Below are 19,518 nucleotides of genomic sequence, written 5' to 3' on the forward strand. Positions count from 1 at the left end.
GTTCAATATAAATATCTGGGGAAAATGGGTAAACCCCTTCCCCCCTCACTCGATTCACAAAACAGATCATTGAATAAATGTAGCTACCTTGCACTTGAACTATTAATCAGTTACAACCATAACATCCTCATTGTACAACCTAACATCCTCATTGTACAACCTACCATCCTCATTGTACAACCTACCATCCTCATTGTACAACCTACCATCCTCATTGTACAACCTACCATCCTCATTGTACAACCTACCATCCTCATTGTACAACCTACCATCCTCATTGTACAACCTACCATCCTCATTACACAACCATACTGTTCTGATTATACAACCATACCGTTCTGATTATACAACCACACTGTTCTGATTATACAACCATACCATTCTGATTATACAACCATACTATCCTCATTAAACAACCATACCATCCTCATTACACAACCATACTATCCTCATTAAACAACCATACTATCCTCATTAAACAACCATACCATCCTCATTACACAACCAAACCATCCTCATTACACAACCCTACCATCCTCATTACACAACGATACCATCCTCATTACACAACCATACTATCCTCATTAAACAAGCATACCATCCTCATTAAACAACCATACCATCCTCATTATTCAACCATACCATCCTCATTATTCAACCCTACCATCCTCATTATTCAACCATACCATCCTCATTATTCAACCCTACCATCCTCATTATTCAACCATACCATCCTCATTACACAACCATACCATCCTCATTACACAACCATACCATCCTCATTAAACAACCATACCATCCTCATTAAACAACCATACCATCCTCATTAAACAACCATACCATCCTCATTACACAACCATACCATCCTCATTAAGCAACCATACCATCCTCATTACACAACCATACTATCCTCATTAAACAACCATACCATCCTCGTTAAACAACCATACCATCCTCATTAAACAACCATACCATCCTCATTAAACAACCATACCATCCTCATTACACAACCATACCATCCTCATTACACAACCATACCATCCTCATTAAACAACCATACCATCCTCGTTAAACAACCATACCATCCTCATTACACAACCATACTATCCTCATTAAACAACCATACCATCCTCGTTAAACAACCATACCATCCTCATTAAACAACCATACCATCCTCATTAAGCAACCATACCATCCTCATTACACAACCATACTATCCTCATTAAACAACCATACCATCCTCGTTAAACAACCATACCATCCTCATTAAACAACCATACCATCCTCATTAAACAACCATACCATCCTCATTAAACAACCATACCATCCTCATTATACAACCATACCATCCTCATTACACAACCATACCATCCTCATTACACAACCATACCATCCTCGTTAAACAACCATACCATCCTCATTAAACAACCATATTATCCTCATTACACAACGATACCATCCTCATTATTCAACCATACTATCCTCATTATTCAACCCTACCATCCTCATTATTCAACCCTACCATCCTCATTATTCAACCCTACCATCCTCATTACACAACCATACCATCCTCCTTGACACTCCTTTTTTCTTTGGCCATGCACTCTCCCCTCTTCTCTCACCTCACCGTTCGTTCACTCCACTGTGTCTTCCCCATCCTCCTCCTCTTCCCCCATCCTCCTACTCTTCCCCCTCCTCCACATTTATCCTCACTCTCCTTTGACCCTGTCCTCCGCCTCCTCTCTCTCTTTTTCTCTGACCCCCCCCACCCCCTTCCCCCTCGCCCCCACACAGGACGATAAGGAGATCGACCTGGAGCACCTTCACCGCCGGGTTAACAGCCTGTGCGCGGAGGACGACAGCCCCCACAAGCAGTTCTCCACCTCCTCTATTGACCTGACGCCCCTGGACATGGACTCTATGCCGGCTGCCCGGCAGGCCCTGGAACAGATCAGCGACTTCCGCAACACGCACATCACCACCACCACCTTCATCCCCGAGCAGATCCAGACCCTCAGTCGCAGCCTGTCCACCAAGGCCCAACAGGGCTTCGCCTTCGGTCCCGTGCAGGACCACCGGACTGGGGGAACCTTCAGGCAGAGAGCCCCCAACGGTGGCTTCTTCCGCAGTCCCATCAAGACAATGTCCTCCATACCCTACCAGCCCACTCCCCAGCCCAACTTCAGCTACGGCAACGACCCCGATCGGGGTACATCCATATGAGGAGGAAGAGGAGGCCACATAGTGAGAGAGATGTAAACAAATACACTCACAAAGCTCTATGTACATAGGAATTTTTCAGTTCAGTTTTTTTTTTTTTGGGGGGGGGGGGGGGGGCTTTGCTTTTGTTCAGTGGAGTGGAGTGGGTGGGTGGGTGGGTGGGTGGGGTTGGTCGTCCTTCTGAAACCTGTTGGTGAGAGGAGGTGGGGACTTGAATGTTTTCTTTATAGTCATCGTTCTCGTGGTTTTCAGAAGATTTTTGGGTGTGTGACAGGGATCTGTTATCTCTTTTTTGTTCCATGTCATTTATCGACTGCTTTTCTGAAGAAGCATATGCCTCCTATGGACACAACAAGGAGAGTATGTTTTTTTTAATAACAGAAAACACTTGTCTGTCTGTTCTTGAGATCCACAAATCGGCAATTACCCAATGCTCATTTGGTGGACATTCTTCTCTTTGCCTTTCACCTTATGGGACTTCATCCCATTCAGTTCTTTGGTGTTGCTCATCAATGCCTGTGCTCCAAATCTGAAATCTGCCCAAAAATGGGTGTTCATTGGCTCAGCTACCCTGCATACTGAGACCTCACCATCTGAGCTCTGGAAACACTCTGCCATTTTGGTGCATGTACGACTCTATCAATTCCACTGCACTCACTGCACCAGTGCCCACAGACCTGTGTTTGATTGTATGTAGTTTGGAAATTCTTTCTCACCTGTACTGTGCTGTCTATTTCAAGGTGAGAGCCTCAACCTCTAAACGGACATTTCTTGAGAGACGCATAGAGGCACAAAAAGGACTGAAAATAACTGAGATAAAAGACAACAGAAAAATGACTTTAAAAGCAGCTAAAGCTATTATATGTATTTTATTGAATTTGTTTTGAAAATACATTTTAATGTGTGGAATGTGTTTGGTCAGAAAGTAAAACAAAAAAAAACATTGTTCTCAGCGGTCTACTTGTTTTCTCAGCCAATTTTGAAAACCGCTAAATGAGTGCTATAGTCTTACTCTGCTATAGTCTTACTCTGGTTTGCGTCATAAATCATATTCAAGTCGTTTTTCACCTTACTTGTAGTTCTGCCAGGGCTCAGTCAGGAAAAGAAAGTCACATTTCTGTGCGATCGTGTCATTCTCCAGTCCTGTAATTGACTGTTGTAAGGGCAAACAGTTGGGCTCAGATTGAGGAGAAGCCCTTTCCAATACCATCCTCAGCACAAGCCTTATCAGTACAGGCTGGCTTCTCCTCGCCAGTCTCCTGTTTCAATAGGATTTTTTTTGCCATTGGAACTGTAGAGCTGATGGCAGCCATTTTGAAAGATCTTTCTATTTTATTTCTTAAATGTTAAGGGTACTGTTTATCTAACGTTTTTAAAGTGCCAATTGTTTAGACGAGACCATTAAGGTGAGGTTTTGGAGGGAGGGGGTCAAAAAAAGAATAATGTGAAGGGAAAAGAGGAACCAAACCTTTTCACTAACACTGTATTAATATTTAATAATGTTAGTTGTTTAGAATGAGCTTTCAGTTTGTTATCTTAAGACTAAACCGCAAATGTTGTGCGTAGAGACCAGAAGCAGTGTTTGATGCAAGCCTTCTAGATGTTATTTTCTTAAGCTGCAGTAAGGCTATCGAATGACAATAGGACACAGACAACATTTAAAGAAGTTTTATTTAGTATAAATGACAGAGACATTATGAAATGTGTATATTTTACATGTCGACGCTATTTTTGTTTAATAAAAAATAATATATCATATGAGCCTTGAGTTAGCAGTCACCCAACATATTTGGTTTCCACCCAGGTCCAGAACACACACGAGCTTTCTCTTGTCATCTTGAGTTCATTTTGATTTGCTGGCTAATAACAGAGGAGGCAAGATCTTAAAAAGAAGCATGCACAACTTGCTATGCGCGTAACATGTTTTATTTCATACATAGGAGGTACAGCATTACTTGATCATGTTCAACTGATTATAGTGTACAGTATTTAATATAGGCCTATGTTGTTGTATGTGTTGCCTATTATTCAAACGGAACAAACTGAGGCCTCTGTTACAAGTGGCAAAGCTTTCTGTGTATAATTTGTCTAATAAACTTGTTTTCTACAGTGGTATGGGTTTTGTAGTCTTTGCTGTGAATGTGTAAGCTTGCCAGGAAATAAGGTTTCACTTTTCCATTTAAAGACTTTATTTCCAGAGCACTACATCCACCAATTTATCACATTTTTTTACACAACAAGTAATCTAGTTAACAATTCCAAAACTACTACCTTATAGACACAAGTGTAAGGGGATAAAGAATATGTACATAAAGATATATGAATGAGTGATAGTACAGAGCAGCATAGGCAAGATACAGTAGATGGTATCGAGTACAGTATATAGATATGAGATGAGTATGTAAACAAAGTGGCATAGTTAAAGTGGCTAGTGATACATGTATTACATAAGGATGCAGTAGATGATATAGAGTACAGTATCTACGTATACATATGAGATTAATAATGTAGGGTATGTAAACATTATATTAGGTAGCATTGTTTAAAGTGGCTAGTGATATATTTTACATCATTTCCCATCAATTCCCATTATTAAAGTGGCTGGAGTTGAGTCAGTGTGTTGGCAGCAGCCACTCAATGTTAGTGGTGGCTATATATATATATATATATATATATATAGCTATCTGGATAAAAGCATCTCCTAAATGGCTAAAATGTCAAATGTAAATCATTTACATACATATCTCATATTACTGTATTGAATTATTTATTTGTTTACCTTATTTTAAATATTGATGTCACAGTTGTATAATTTGTACAGTTATTGATTACAAATGTAGTTATGCGTTACCTTTGACTGTGTTAAACCTAGGAGTTCTCTGAGAGTGAGGCTGATATATTGCATTTTGCAACAACAACAGAAAAACTGATTATTTGGCTCTCTGAAATGAAACCATCAAGTGATTTTAAACAAACACAGTGAGCTCTAAAAGTATTGGGACAGAGACACATGTTGTTGTTGTTGTTGTGGCTCTGTACTCCAGCAGACTGTCAGTTTTCATTTGAGGGTATTTTCAAGCCATATCAGGTGAACCATTTAGACATTACAGCACTTGTTGTATATAGTCCCTCCCCATTATTGGGAAAAATGCACTAATATGTGTATTAAAGTAGTCAATAGTCTAGTATTTGGTCACATATTCCCAGTACTAATGATTACATCAAGTTTGTGACTCTACAAACATTGTTGGGTGCATTTGCTGTTTGTTTTGGTTGTGCTTCAGATTATGAAATAGTAAGTGAGAAAGTTACAGACGCACAAATATCAATCCCCCCTAACCTCTCACTATTACAATAACATTTTTATTCACGATGATTCAGGATTATCCGTAATCATGGTAGCATCCACATTAATGTAGAAGTGTTCTAAGTTATGTTCATCTTCATCCCAGTGAGTTCTTTTTCAATGTCATATCAATAGAAGAATCCTGCCTATTGGAACAGCTGGAGCCGTTGCTGGGTTAGGAGAGCACATCGGTACCCGGAAAGTCAACGTCCTCTTTCTGGAGTTCAATAAGGGAACAGGGCGTGGTCCTGTTATGACTGGTTTATAGTGAATAATGAATTCATTATATTTCTATGTTGGTACCAGTCTGTTTGTGCCATCATGCCACTCCTTGTCACTCCATGTCATGTTTGGTAATGAGTATTAAGGACAGTAGACTCAAAGACTCAGTCATGGACACGCTTACTGACAGTTGTGGATGCTTCACGTCATGTTTTGTTGCCTTTGTGCTGTTGTCTGTGCCCAATAATGTTTGTACGATGCTACCATGTTGTGTTGCTACCATGTTGTTGTCATGTTAGAATGTATGCACACATGACTGTAAGTCGCTTTGGATAAAAGCGTCTGCTAAATGGCATATATTATTTATTATATTATGTTGTGTTGCTACCATGTTGTTGTCATGTTGTGTTGCTGTCATACTGTGTTGTCATGTGTTGCTGCCATGCTGTGTTGTTGTCTTAGGTCTCTCTTTATGTAGTGTCCCTCATGTCGTGATGTGTGTTTTGTCCTATTTTTTTTTAAATGATCCCAGCCTCCGTCCCCGCAGGAGGCCTTTTGGTAGCCCATCATTTTAAATAAGAATATGTTCTTAACTGACTTTCCTAGTTAAATATAGGTTAAATAACTTTTTTTAACAGGCTAGCTAGCTGGTTTATGTGTAAATGAAGTATTTTTCTTTACTCAGAAGAAATTATTCTACACCTTTTATGAAACTCTGGGACAATTGACATAGTGTGAACCTATTCAAGGGGATGTCAGCGTTAGAAGCAAGCAGTGATATCTCAAACTAGTGGGTTGTTTCATTTTTATCCACCAAGTGGCGCTGTTTCACTGTCAAACATTTGTTAGATAATGTTGTGCTATTTGATCGAGAGAGAGACTGCAAAAAATATCCTCAGTGTTCGACGTAGAACACAACATCCACCTAAAAGGAAGTGATTCCCAAACCTTCCACAACAAAGCCATCACCTTCAGAGAGATGAAACAGGAGAAGAGTCCCCAAATCAAGTTGGTCCTGCGGCATATTCACAAACAGAGCCTCAGGACAGCAACAAAATAAGACACAACTGCAAAAAATATCCTCAGTGTTCGACGTAGAACACAACATCCACCTAAAAGGAAGTGATTCCCAAACCTTCCACAACAAAGCCATCACCTTCAGAGAGATGAAGCAGTTGTGTCTCATTACCAAATCATGAGAAAACAAAAAGATAATTACTTGACACATTGGAAAGAATTAACAAAAAAACAGTACGAACTAGAATGCTATTTAGCCCGAAACAGAGAGTACACAGTGGCAGAATACCTGACCACTGTGACTGACTAAAACTTAAGGAAAGCTTTGACTATGTACAGACTCAGTGAGCATAGGCTTGCTGCCCCGTTGGCAGACTTGGCTCTCATGAGAAGACAGGCTATGTGAAAATTGCTCACCAAATGAGGTGGAAACTGAACTGCACTTCCTAACCTGTTAAATGTATGACCATATTAGAGACGCATATTTCCCTTAGATTACACATACCCAAATCCAATTTTAATAAACTCCCATATATATTGGGTGAAATACCACAGTGTGCCATCACAGCAACAATATTTGTGACCTGTTGCCACAAGAAAAGGGCAACCAGTGAAGAACAAACAGCATTGTAAATTCAACCTGTATTTATGCTTATTTATTTTCCCTTTTGTACATGAACTATTTGCACATTGTTACAACACAGTATATAGCCATAATATTGACATTTTAAATGTCTCTATTTCTTTTGAACTTTAGTGAGTAATGTTTACTGTTTATTTTGTATTATCTATTTCACTTGATTTGGCAACATATGTTTCCCGTGTCAATAAAGCCCTTTGAATGTAGTTGAATTGAGAGAGAGAGAGAAAGAGAAAGAGAGAGAGAGAGAGAGAGCGAGAGAGAGAGAGAGAGAGAGAGAGAGAGAGAGAGAGAGAGAGAGAGAGAGAGAGAGAGAGAGAGAGAGAGAGAGAGAGAGAGAGAGAGAGAGAGAGAGAGAGAGAGAGTGAGAGAGAGAGAGAGAGAGAGAGAGAGAGAGAGAGAGAGATAGTGAGAGAGAGAGAGAGAGAGAGAGAGAGAGAGAGAGAGAGAGAGAGAGAGAGAGAGAGAGAGACAGAGAGAGAGAGAGAGAGAGAGAGAGAGAGAGAGCGAGAGAGAGAGAGAGAGAGAGAGAGAGAGAGAGAGAGAGAGAGAGAGAGAGAGAGAGAGAGAGAGAGAGAGAGAGAGAGAGAGAGAGAGAGAGAGAGAGAGAGAGAGAGAGAGAGAGAGAGAGAGAGAGAGAGAGAGAGAGAGAGAGAGAGAGAGAGAGAGAGAGAGAGAGCGAGAGAGAGAGAGAGAGAGAGAGAGAGAGAGAGAGAGAGAGAGAGAGAGAGAGAGAGAGAGAGAGCGAGAGAGAGTGAGAGAGAGAGAGAGAGAGAGAGAGAGAGCGAGAGAGAGTGAGAGAGAGAGTGAGAGAGAGAGAGAGCGAGAGAGAGAGAGAGAGAGAGAGAGAGTGAGAGAGAGAGTGAGAGAGAGAGAGAGAGAGAGAGAGAGAGAGAGAGAGAGAGAGAGAGAGAGAGAGAGAGAGAGAGAGAGAGAGAGAGAGAGAGAGAGAGAGAGAGAGAGAGAGAGAGAGAGAGAGAGATGCCTGCACAATGTATGATAAAGCCTTTATCAAACGTTGCCTAAAGTTGTAGACACGAATTCATTAGTGCCAAAAAAAGCACCCAACCATCCGAATCTGGCCTTTTCCACGAAGGCTTTAAAAATACCAAAGTAAATACCAATAGTCCACAGATACATTATTATTATTTATTAATATTACGTCAGCCTATTACTGCATCCGTCCAGTGCACCTCGTTTCCCCGGAGACAGAAATGGGGTGAGCAGCACGCAGACTCGATCACGCTGGAAGCCCCCACGGGGACACATTTTGTGCCCATTTTCCAAAGAGTCCCCCAAGCGTATCGAATGGAACATAGAGTCACCATTGTGCCTGCGACACTTTAATAATCGACAGCTACAATATCCAACCTGTTGTTTGCTTTGGGAGCCATTCCAGCCTCACTGGACGGCGGCTTGTAGGTGGGGAGACGGACCTAGGCGCCAGTCTCCTAGCCTCGACGCCTTAAGAATACATGAATAAAAAGTGAAAAGATGAATGTCATTTTATCTCAGAAATTGTGGGATTTGGTCGCCTATCGTGCATGTGCTGGTTGATCTCGCATGTTTAATATTGCTAAACTTTCAGTAGGCTATAGTCTTTCAATTTAATATGTTTAAATAGACCTGTATACAATTTTTTCAGCTTCAGAATACATATAGCATTTCGAATAATAATAATAATAACTAAAATCGTATCTGAAGACATTACATGAATCTAATCCTGCTATTTATTTATTTGTTTGACTTCCTCTCCTCTATAATTTATTACTTTTATGAGACTATTATTATTGTTATTGTTATTATTCAGTAGCCTTATATATTTTCATTTGAACTGAGAGTTCCGAGAGGGACATTGTGAATGGTTTGCATATAGGCTCGCTGGTTGTCTGTTATGATTCGTTTATTTAACAGTAGTTTGAATCCTATTTTTTCATATCCTTTATTTCGTTCAGACGTATGTCCTTTTCTCATCCTTCTAAGATGTTGACTGTCCAGAGGCAGTAAAGGGAGTGGGCCCGTCTAAAATGATATGCTGCGAGCACACTGTTCCACACACACATTCCCTCACACCCTCACTCGTTCACTCGCTCACACACACTCCATCACGCTCGCTTTCTCTCTCTCTCTCTCTCTCTCTCTCTCTCTCTCTCTCTCTCTCTCTCTCTCTCTCTCTCTCTCTCTCTCTCTCTCACACACACACACACACACACACACACACACACACACACACACACACACACACACACACACACACACACACACACACACACACACACACACACACACACACACACACACACTCACACACAACCTCTCCGAGCTTGCCACTGCTCTTCTGACAGTAAAAGCGCTGTCGAGCCCCCTGCTCATGTTTCCGGTCCCTGTGAAGCTCTTTTACCAACAGGGCGTTCCGTAAGTCGGATCAAAAGGTTTTGAACCTGTACAAAAGAAAATGAAATTCGAGATGGCCTTAACATTCATGGAATAGAGGGGCGGTGAATTGACAATGATCACGGACCCCAGGAGCCAAGTTCTTTGGTCAAACTTTTTTCAGTCCCTAGGAAAAAGGTTCCATATAGAGCCAAAAATTGTTCACTTAGTTCATATGTGGAACCCTTTTATAGGGTTAGTTCTTCAGAACCCTACTGAATCAAAATGTGTTTTACAAAAAGAACCCCAAATAACATTTTTTTTTCTAAGATTGCAGGATATTATATTCTTTGCCTAGTTGGCGCCCTTTTCGTAACCTTGTAGGACCAATCCTGATCTTGGGAGCATACGCCCTGTTTCGCGACCGAAAGCTACCGAAAGCTACCGAAACAGAACGTGAACTCGCAAGAGCAGAATGGTTCGTACGAGGCTACCCTTTTACTTTCTGAATTTAAATCTGGAAATGTTATAGCTTACCTTAATGCATAGCAATATTTTTTATACATTGGAGGTACAGTGTATGGAACATATTTTAAGCATTTAAAACGTTTTGTCTTTGAACTATTTTAATTTTAATGTTGAGTAACTTATAAACGGGCCAAAATGTATAGGCCCTATAGAGCCACATGGTACATGATGATAAGGAGGATGATGGTGGTTATCTCTTTATGATCTTCCATTTTAATTTGACAAATTAATTGCGTGATTCCTTTCGTGGCAGTATTCTGCAAATTAGTTCCGAGCCTATGATGTATACATTGCCAATTTCGAAACGACTCTCTATATGTAGAATTGAGGATATCTGGCATGAGCCAAAGAAACACACATGCCTGTTGGATTGGGCAGGTGCACGGACATCCTCCATCAGTCCACGAGTTGAAGCTCGTGCTGTCCACACTATTAACCATATTGCTCTATCCGTGTGTGTGTTCTGAAGGACTTCCCTTTGTGCTAGCCACCCAGTTAAACCGTCTTTAAACCGATTCGTTATTATAAACAGTCCAGACATAATAACCTCTCTCGGGTTTACGGAGACTTCTCATTGGTCGCCAACACGCGCCTGCCCCAACCGCTCTTATTGGTCAAAGCGCCACGCGACCAGCATGAGAAGGGGGGCTCCCAGGCGCGTGCCGCTTTTTAAAGCGACGCCGCGCATTGAGGCGCTAGAGGAGTCCTGCACGCGACACTGTGAAAGCACACGTTGCTAAAGAAACATTTTTGACAGCGTTTTATATTTGGTTAAGTTTTTTAGTCCTGCAAGCCACCTGATTTATATATTTTTAAATGGATGTTATCAGTGTTGAGGAATGGAGTAAAGACGCGAAGGAGAGTAGCAAGGTGCAGCAGTCGAGAATGGAGAGGGGGGAGCAGAGCGAGTACCCATCAAGTCTGGCACTCATGGACAGCAGTGACCCACGCGCCTGGCTGGCTCCCGTGCAGCCTGCTGGCACCTGCGCGGCACACGCCGAATACCTGCTGCACTCGCCCAGCTCCAGCATGTCCCCCGCATCCGGTCACAGCCCAAACTTTAGAAAAAGTTCCAAGAGCCCGCTCAAAGTTCGGGAGTTGTGTCGGCTCAAGGGTTCGGTGAACACCGAGGATGGCAGACACAGAGCCCCATCCAAACCTGGAAACGGAGTCCAGAAGCAGAGGCGCCAGGCTGCCAATGCGCGGGAGAGAAGACGGATGCATGGACTGAACCATGCCTTTGACGAGCTGCGCAGTGTCATCCCTGCTTTCGACGACGACAAGAAGCTTTCCAAATATGATACCCTGCAGATGGCCCAAATTTACATCAACGCGCTGGCGGATCTGCTGCAGGGTCCCGGTGTTGACTCGCCAAAGTGTGATCTGTTGTCCGCCAAGGAGAGTCCCCGGGGATCCTCCTCATCCACCTGCCGAAGGGGCTCAGGCACGGGGCTACCAGTGCAGTTTAACGGAATCCCATTCCCCTTCGAAGACGGCTCGTTCTCTGCTTTGATGGAGCAGGAGATACGCTCTCCCTCGGGGACACCTACTTCCGACTTGGAGAGCAGAAAAGACTCCCCCCGGTCCAACCGCAGCGACGGAGAGTTCTCCCCGCACTCTCATTTCAGCGACTCAGATGAGATGCAGATGGAACTCCAGAGCGAAGACGAACTATCTGAACTCAAACTTCCCAGCCATCACTCATATTGAAACTTCACCAGAGACTTTCTAATAGTGTCAATAATATCTGATGCTAGCATAGCCTACATTTTATAATATGATAGATTGGGCTTTCCGAAATCGTTTTGTTTCGTTTGAGAGTTCTATTTTATTAACTGTTAGATAAAGATGATTTTATGTCAGAGAATTCGGTTCTGCCAATAGAATTGATCGTCTCATTGAGACATATAAGGACCCCTCTGCCATGTCGTCTGTCGCGCGCAGCATTGCCACGGGCTATCCCAATATCACAGCATGGACAAAACGCTGTCTTCCAAGAAATTGCCTGATATTTTTAAATGTAAAGGTTGTTTGTAATTATATTTCCTTATACTGCTCATGATCATGATTTCATTGTTTGTAAATGAATCGTATGAATTTGTTTGCGACTTCAAAAGTTAACAATTCGCACTTTAAAACAAGAGCCAGAGGCTTGGAGTAACATGACTTTGTTATTGAACCATTGTTTGTTTTTTAGTAGGCCTGCCAATTTGATATTTAATATATCAATGTTGTGTTCTTTTTGTATTTTGGGCTATTCACTTCAAATTAACATGTGTGTCTGTGCTTTCATTGGATGATTGAAGTTTAATTATTCCTAATTGTTTTCATTTATTTTTTTCCATTTAAATGTGTAATTTCAAATGTTTAAAAAAAACTGGTTTGCCATTAACTGGTTTATGTTCTTTTCATTTTGAGAATAAAATAAGCAAGTTGAAAACCATCATTTTCCGTTGTTTCAGTGCTTCAAGATGTTTATAAGCAAAGAAAATAGATGGCCTATATGAACACTAACGTTACAACCATCACACAACTATTCCATGAAAGACCATGATAACAATTACTTTTTCATTGCATGACATGCAGGAACACTTGCGGGACAGAGGAGAAATATGACGACGATGATGACTATTATTATTATTAGTAGTAGTAAAAGTAGTAATAGTAGTAGTAGTAATAGTAGTAGTAGTAATAGTAGTAGTAGCAGTAGTTGCAGCAGTAGCATTAGTAGTAGTAGTAGTAGCAGTAGTAGTGGTGGTGGTAGTAGTAGTAGTAGTGGCGGTAGTAGTAGCAGTAGCAGCAGTAGTAGTAGTAGCAATAGTAGTAGTAGCAGCAGTAGTAGTAGTAGTAATGGTGGTAGTAGCAGTAGTAGTAGTAGTAGCAGTAGTAGTAGTAGTAGTAGTAGTAGCAGTAGTAGCAGTAGTAGTAGTAGCAGCAGTAGTAGTAGTAGTAATGGTGGTAGTAGCAGTAGTAGTAGTAGTAGCAGTAGTAGTAGTAGTAGTAGTAGTAGCAGTAGTAGCAGTAGTAGTAGTAGTAGCAGTAGTAGCAGTAGTAGTAGTAGTAGTAGTAGTAGTAGTAGTAGTAGTAGCAGCAGTAGTAGTAGTGGTGGTGGTAGTAGTAGTAGTAGTATAATTATATGCCTACCTGTTAGACTTATAATAGGTGTTATTATTATTTATTTTATCAAATGCATTTATAAATAAACCCTAGTAGGGGTTTAGCTGTCACCAGAGAAGTCCTTTCATTTGGCTCGTCTTCAGCTTGACTTCATTATTGAAACGTGGCAAACAAAATCATCTTCTGTGACCTCGTGGATATTCGAGATAATTCGGTGTATCTCTTACGTGTAGGCCATATACAGCTAATAATGATAGACAACTTTTATTTGATTGTTTTGTTGTTTCGATTCACTTTTTCCTGCATATATGCCTTTCCATAGGCCCTAAAGTTATCCGTTCATCTTGTTTACCTGAAGTCTGTGCATCTTTAGTATGGATTGTTGGCATGAAATAGTAATAATAATAATAATCATTTAACGTAGGCTGTGTCAAATAATTGCATCAATCATAATTCAAAATAGTTTGCAAATGCGTTATATAATTTAAGAGCTCAGAAAACAAACCACTAAATGGCCTATGCCTATAAGACGCTCACGTAAAAGTTAAACCATCACTAAAATATATTTACAGCGCACAAAATATATCTTTATGTAAATATCTCAAAAATCAAATTTAAAAAATGATACTCAATTTCCTTTGTAACTTATTGTATAAGTGAATCATAGTTTTTTTTTTATAAATAAAACGTGTCCACAAATCGCTCTTTATATGTTGGACCTTCTAGTCCAAAACTTATGCATTTTAACTTGAGTGTTTAGAGCATATAATTAGGAATTACAATACAATTATTACTAATATTCTATTGTTTACTTTAGAGCAACAGTGCATGACACCTTCCACACAAATAAGTAGGCTAACTTTAACTAGTTATACTTTGAGTAAAATCCTTTTCACTCTAGGCCTACCCATAACATTAGTTACATGTTGAGTTTTGGTGACATTTACTAAATTAATTGTAATCGGAGTGTCCATTAATTTCAGGCTATTGTTGGCAGGCCCGTGGTCCAAGGTGTTGGATAGCCTCATTGAAGCACGCGCTGTCAGCTGGTGAGCGCTCGGGTCCCCTCCACACACTGTGATCAGTGTCCCTCAGGACTCTGGATAGAACACACTTTCTTAGTAAACCCGCCACGCACACGTCTGCTTGCTCGCAAAGTAGCCACACGCGAGCGAGCATGCTCTCTCTCGTTCTCTCTCTCTCACACACACACTTACCAAAATGAGTTATACTTCCACTATTTTACCCTCATTTGATGCAGTCACCTTCGGTTTAGACTAAACTACTGTGCAGACTGTCAATGAATGTTGAACATTTTCATTTTGAGCCATGCCTAATAGGATCATCTGTACATGTTCAGATTTGCCCACTCCTCCGTAGAAAAGGCGTGTTAAAAATGTTTCGAATTTGATTTATGAAAGTGTCTGTTTGTACCTGCAGCTCCTGTTCCCTCCCCCTGGTTTTAACCAGTCACACCGCGTGCCCCTTAATCTCGATCACTGTGGAGAATAATGGGCAATATAATGCGGTGTTCAATTATTTACCGTATGTATTCACACACCGTTATCTGATTATTAACAAAGCAGCCATCTGTACTTGCCTGACTCACGTGACCCGTTATAACTGGTAAACAGGTATATTATCGGATTTGGCGTGGTGCTCAGGTCTATCATATAGCTAGCCAGTAACCTACTGGGCTGCGTTCCGAACCTATATTGAGTTTTATCCTATTTGTCGCCGATGTGACCAAATGTGTTCTATTTCGTTGTTTTTATTTGTAAACACCACTCTTTAATAACCAATAAGTTGTCCAACTCTTATGTCTGGTTTTCACGAAATCACAGGGATAGCCGTGCTTATTTAATGGGGATGAAAAACATTGATAACGTTGTTGGAAGTTAGTGTTTCCAACTCCAACATGGTCGATAAAGTTGACTTTACCGTTACTCATTTTACAACATAATTGGGGCTATTTTAACTTACTTGGCACGATTATTTTTGTTAATGCTATACAAACTTTAATTGATTCGGAGTCCAGACTGGCAATACAATTTATTGGAAATCCTCATACAAACACTGAAATTCAACGTTTTGATAATAATTATTATTGGAAGGGATATCCGCTACAAACATTTCTGTGATAGGCGAAACTGATGATATTGCTACTATCTCCACTATGTGCTGTCATATCTATAACCTATCTCCACTCATTAGAACGCTACTGGTGCTATCATGTCGTTTCTAAATAAACAATGGTCTCAAAAACAGCTGAGCGACAATACGGGTTGGGGTTTCACTCTTATTAAAAATGTAGATGTGGGCGTTATGAAAAATAAAAACAACCCCGCCATCCTTCTGTCGCAAAGGTGGGGGCTATGAGAGAACCCGAGACCCAACACGCGTGCAAGTTTATTTATTTATTTTACCTTTATTTAACTAGGCAAGTCAGTTAAGAACTAATTCTTATTTTCAATGACGGCCTAGGAACAGTGGGTTAACTGCCTGTTCAGGGGCAGAACGACAGATTTGTACCTTGTCAGTTCGGGGATTCAATCTTGCAACCTTTCGGTTACTAGTCCAACACTCTAACCAATATAAGTTAAACAAAGTGAATATGTTTATAGTGATGAAAGGGAAGGCAAACTATAGCCAAAGTCTAGTTCTAGGGAGTTTTTCTTAGCCACCGTGCTTCTACATCTGCATTACTTGCTGTTTGTGGTTTTTGGCTGGGTTTCTGTACAGCACTTTGTGACATCAGCTGATGTAAAAAAGGCTTAACAATTACATTTGATTGATTGATTGTTGCCACTGACACAGATTGGTCTGTGCAATGTCATAATTAAAAAGGTCCTCGATTTCTCTTATCCCAATTTTAACATAGTTTCTCTCTCTCCAGCTTAATATAGGCCTAATGTTCTTTGTAGTATTTTTTGTTGTTGTTGTAAGTTTCCAAAGAATACATATTGTATTTAGAATAAAAAGCACTTATATTGAATAATATTCTCTCTTGGACCATCAGCCGTGAGGGGTGATATCATGTACAACCATGCAAGCAATTATACTGTCCCATACCTTGTTGTATAATAAAACAAGAGGCCAAGCAAATGGCCAAAATAGCATTCAAATGGATTCAGAAGCAAGTGCATTCCATGGTTTTCTAAAATGAAATGAGAGGTTGTTGAATTTTGTATGAGATATGGGGAGTTCAGCAGTCCAACAAGCCAGTACTCTCTGGGGACTCCAGAAAAAGGGTAGAACTGGGCCATACTCCCCATCTGCTGAGGGAGAGAGGAGAGCAAGGGGCATCAAAAAAAAGAAGAGAAAGAGCAACAGAACACAGGATGAGTAGAAAGAGAGAGAGAGAGGGAGGGAGGGAGGGAGGGAGAGCAAAAGAGAGAGAGAGAAAGAGAGCGAGAGAGAGGGAGAGAGAGAGAGAGGAGGGAGAGAGGGAGGGAGGGAGAGGGAGAGAGAGAGAGGAGGGAGGGAGAGCAAAAGAGAGAGAGAGAGGGAGGGAGGGAGAGCAAAAGAGAGAGAGAGGGAGGGAGGGAGAGCAAGAGAGAGAGAGGGAGGGAGGGAGAGCAAAAGAGAGAGAGAGAGGGAGGGAGGGAGAGCAAGAGAGAGAGAGGGAGGGAGGGAGAGCAAAAGAGAGAGAGAGAGAGGGGAGGGAGGGAGAGCAAAAGAGAGAGAGAGAGAAAGAGAGCGAGAGAGAGGGAGAGAGAGAGAGGGAGAGAGAGAGAGGGGGGAGAAAGAGCGAGGGAGAGAGAGGAAGGGAGAGAGAGAGAGGGGAGGGAGAGAGAGAGAGAGAGGGGGAGAAAGAGCGAGGGAGAGAGAGGGAGGGAGAGAGAGAGGGGGCGAGAGAGGAGAGAGAGAGAGAGAGAGAGAGAGAGAGAGAGAGAGAGAGAGAGAGTGAGGGAGAGAGAGAGATAGAGAGGGGGAGCTAGAGAGGGAGAGACAGAGAGAGAGAGAGGGGGAGCAAGAGAGAGAGAGAGAGAGAGAGAGAGAGGGAGAGAGGAGAGAGAGAGAGAGAGGGGAGAGAGAGGGAGAGAGAGAGACAGAGAGAGACAGAGAGAGAGAGGGAGAGAGAGAGAGAGAGAGAGAGAGAGAGGAGAGAGAGAGAGAGAGAGAGAGAGAGAGAGAGAGAGAGAGAGAGAGAGAGAGAGAGAGAGAGAGAGAGAGAGAGAGAGAGAGGGAGAGAGAGAGAGAGAGAGAGAGAGAGAGAGAGAGAGAGAGAGAGAGAGAGAGAGAGAGAGAGGAGGACAGAAAGGAAAAAGCTACAATAACAATATGTAGAGGGACAAGGTCCATGTCATTAAAGGAGCTATTTAAATAATAAGTCATGATATTATTATTTCAGTCACTTTGCAATGTTCATTCGAACTGATGCAAAGGCTGCTTCATTGCAGCCTCAGGTGTCTATGGTCCTTGAATTATCCCTCACTCATGCCCTTATAATGCAGCTGGAGCGCAGAGAGCACCTGCCACACTGCCAGCCTGGTCCAGCTCATCTGTAACTGTTGCTATTGAAACATGAATGTCTGCAATGCTAAGCGTGGACTAGTGTGAAGTGCTTGTGTGGAGACATGCACACACCTGCAAGCGTAGCGAGATATGGGGAATGCTTTGTCCTTTTTTAAAGATTGTTATCCAAGCAGGGAGGACAATATAATAGAAACAGTCACATGAGCCAATGAAGGTGTGAATAATGAATTGACTTTTTTATTTTTTTCACCTTTAGTTAACTAGGCAAGTCAGTTAAGAACAAATTCTTATTTTCAATGATGGCAAAGGAACAGTGGGTTAACTGCCTGTTCAGGGGCAGAACGAAAGATTTGTATTTTGTCAGCTCGGGGGTTTAAACTTACAACCTCTGGTTACTAGTCCAACGCTCTAACCACTAGGCTACCCTGCCGCCCTCAAGAACACCAGGTCTTTTGTCTGTTGTTATCAATGCAAACTCCATGTTTCCCTGATATCTCAGGGCTGCACTTTGCTGGTGATTATTATTACATCATGGAAATGTCTCTGTGATTGTCTAAGATCTGCAACATATCAGAAGAGAGGTGGTCAGAGGGTCTTAAAGCCAATGCATTGTAGATTAAAAAATGGATGTAGCTATTACAGATTACCTCTTTAAATATATATTTATTTATTTTTTGAAATGGGTGAGCTATTTTAATATATATATGTGAATGATGTCCTGTGGTTGCATTATAAAGTAGCCCAGGCCAAAGTCCCAAACACACTTCCTGCCGTTTCTGGATGCGGATGTCACTGGTGTCCGCTTGTCTCTGTGCATGAGCATAAAATACAGTTGTGGGTGAACCAGGGTCTCTCAGGTCTGTTCTTACTGGGGTTGAGTTTTTCTGTCCGCCACCTTCAAAGCAAATGTACATGGACTAACATGAGGCTTCTTGGGTAACCGTCCAATTCAGAAGCACACAATGGTGAGCCCAATTATCTCCATGCTCAATGCTCGGTGAGCACGAGTTACATGTTTTGTGTGTGTTGATGTGTCTGTATGTGTGTGTGTGTGTGTGTGTGTGTGTGTGTGTGTGTGTGTGTGTGTGTGTGTGTGTGTGTGTGTGTGTGTGTGTGTGTGTGTGTGTGTGTGTGTGTGTGTGTGTGTGTGTGTGTGTGTGTGTGTGTGTGTGTGTGTGTGTGTGTGTGTGTGTGTGTGTGTGACCGATCCGTATTGGAAACAGCTCCACTGTATGGCTATTTAATGTTTTGACACATTATGACCTCCACAGGGGTTGGGTTACGCCCAGCGTGCAGCTCCCCTTCAGCAATGTATGGAGACGTGAAAGGGGAGCGCATTTGGAAGTGACTGTGCTAAAGGCCCTTTTCCAATCCCACAATTCTGAACATGACCGAGCACCTTCTCAGCAGGAAATGAATGGTCTGATCTGGGTGAGGACTTCACCCACCCACACTCCTGAACATGACGAGCACCTTCTCAGCAGGAAATGAATGGTCTGATCTGGGTGAGGACTTCACCCACCCACACTCCTGAACATGACGAGCACCTTCCCAGCAGGAAATGAATGGTCTGATC

General features: G+C 41.8%; 2 protein-coding genes across 4 annotated transcripts in view; both read left to right on the top strand.

The window, feature by feature from the left end:
* Window positions 1-4,332, top strand: part of LOC124034644 (glutamate receptor ionotropic, delta-2) — a 671,933-nt gene extending 667,601 nt beyond the window's left edge. The window contains exon 17 of one of the 3 annotated variants that reach the window (XR_006838605.1): window positions 1,795-1,910. Coding sequence is in view for 1 of the 3 variants with exons in the window: in XM_046348089.1 (XP_046204045.1) it covers window positions 1,795-2,223 (429 nt within the window). In the remaining 2 variants the exon portion in view is untranslated. Of the gene's footprint in view, window positions 1-1,794 lie in introns of all 3 variants that reach the window. The other 2 variants (XR_006838606.1, XM_046348089.1) reach the window with 2 other exon arrangements.
* A 6,830-nt stretch (window positions 4,333-11,162) lies between these two features.
* Window positions 11,163-12,468, top strand: LOC124033051 (protein atonal homolog 1-like). Its single transcript, XM_046344973.1, has one exon. The coding sequence runs from the start codon at window positions 11,163-11,165 to the stop codon at window positions 12,054-12,056; it is 894 nt and encodes a 297-aa protein (XP_046200929.1). The 3' UTR covers window positions 12,057-12,468.
* Window positions 12,469-19,518: the final 7,050 nt, after the last annotated feature.

This window comes from Oncorhynchus gorbuscha, linkage group LG04 (assembly GCF_021184085.1).
Source record: "Oncorhynchus gorbuscha isolate QuinsamMale2020 ecotype Even-year linkage group LG04, OgorEven_v1.0, whole genome shotgun sequence".
Lineage (NCBI taxonomy): Eukaryota > Metazoa > Chordata > Actinopteri > Salmoniformes > Salmonidae > Oncorhynchus > Oncorhynchus gorbuscha.

Excerpts from the sequence above, each read along its gene's own strand:
- LOC124033051 (XM_046344973.1), top strand. The coding sequence starts at position 11,163 with ATGGATGTTATCAGTGTTGAGGAATGGAGTAAAGACGCGAAGGAGAGT.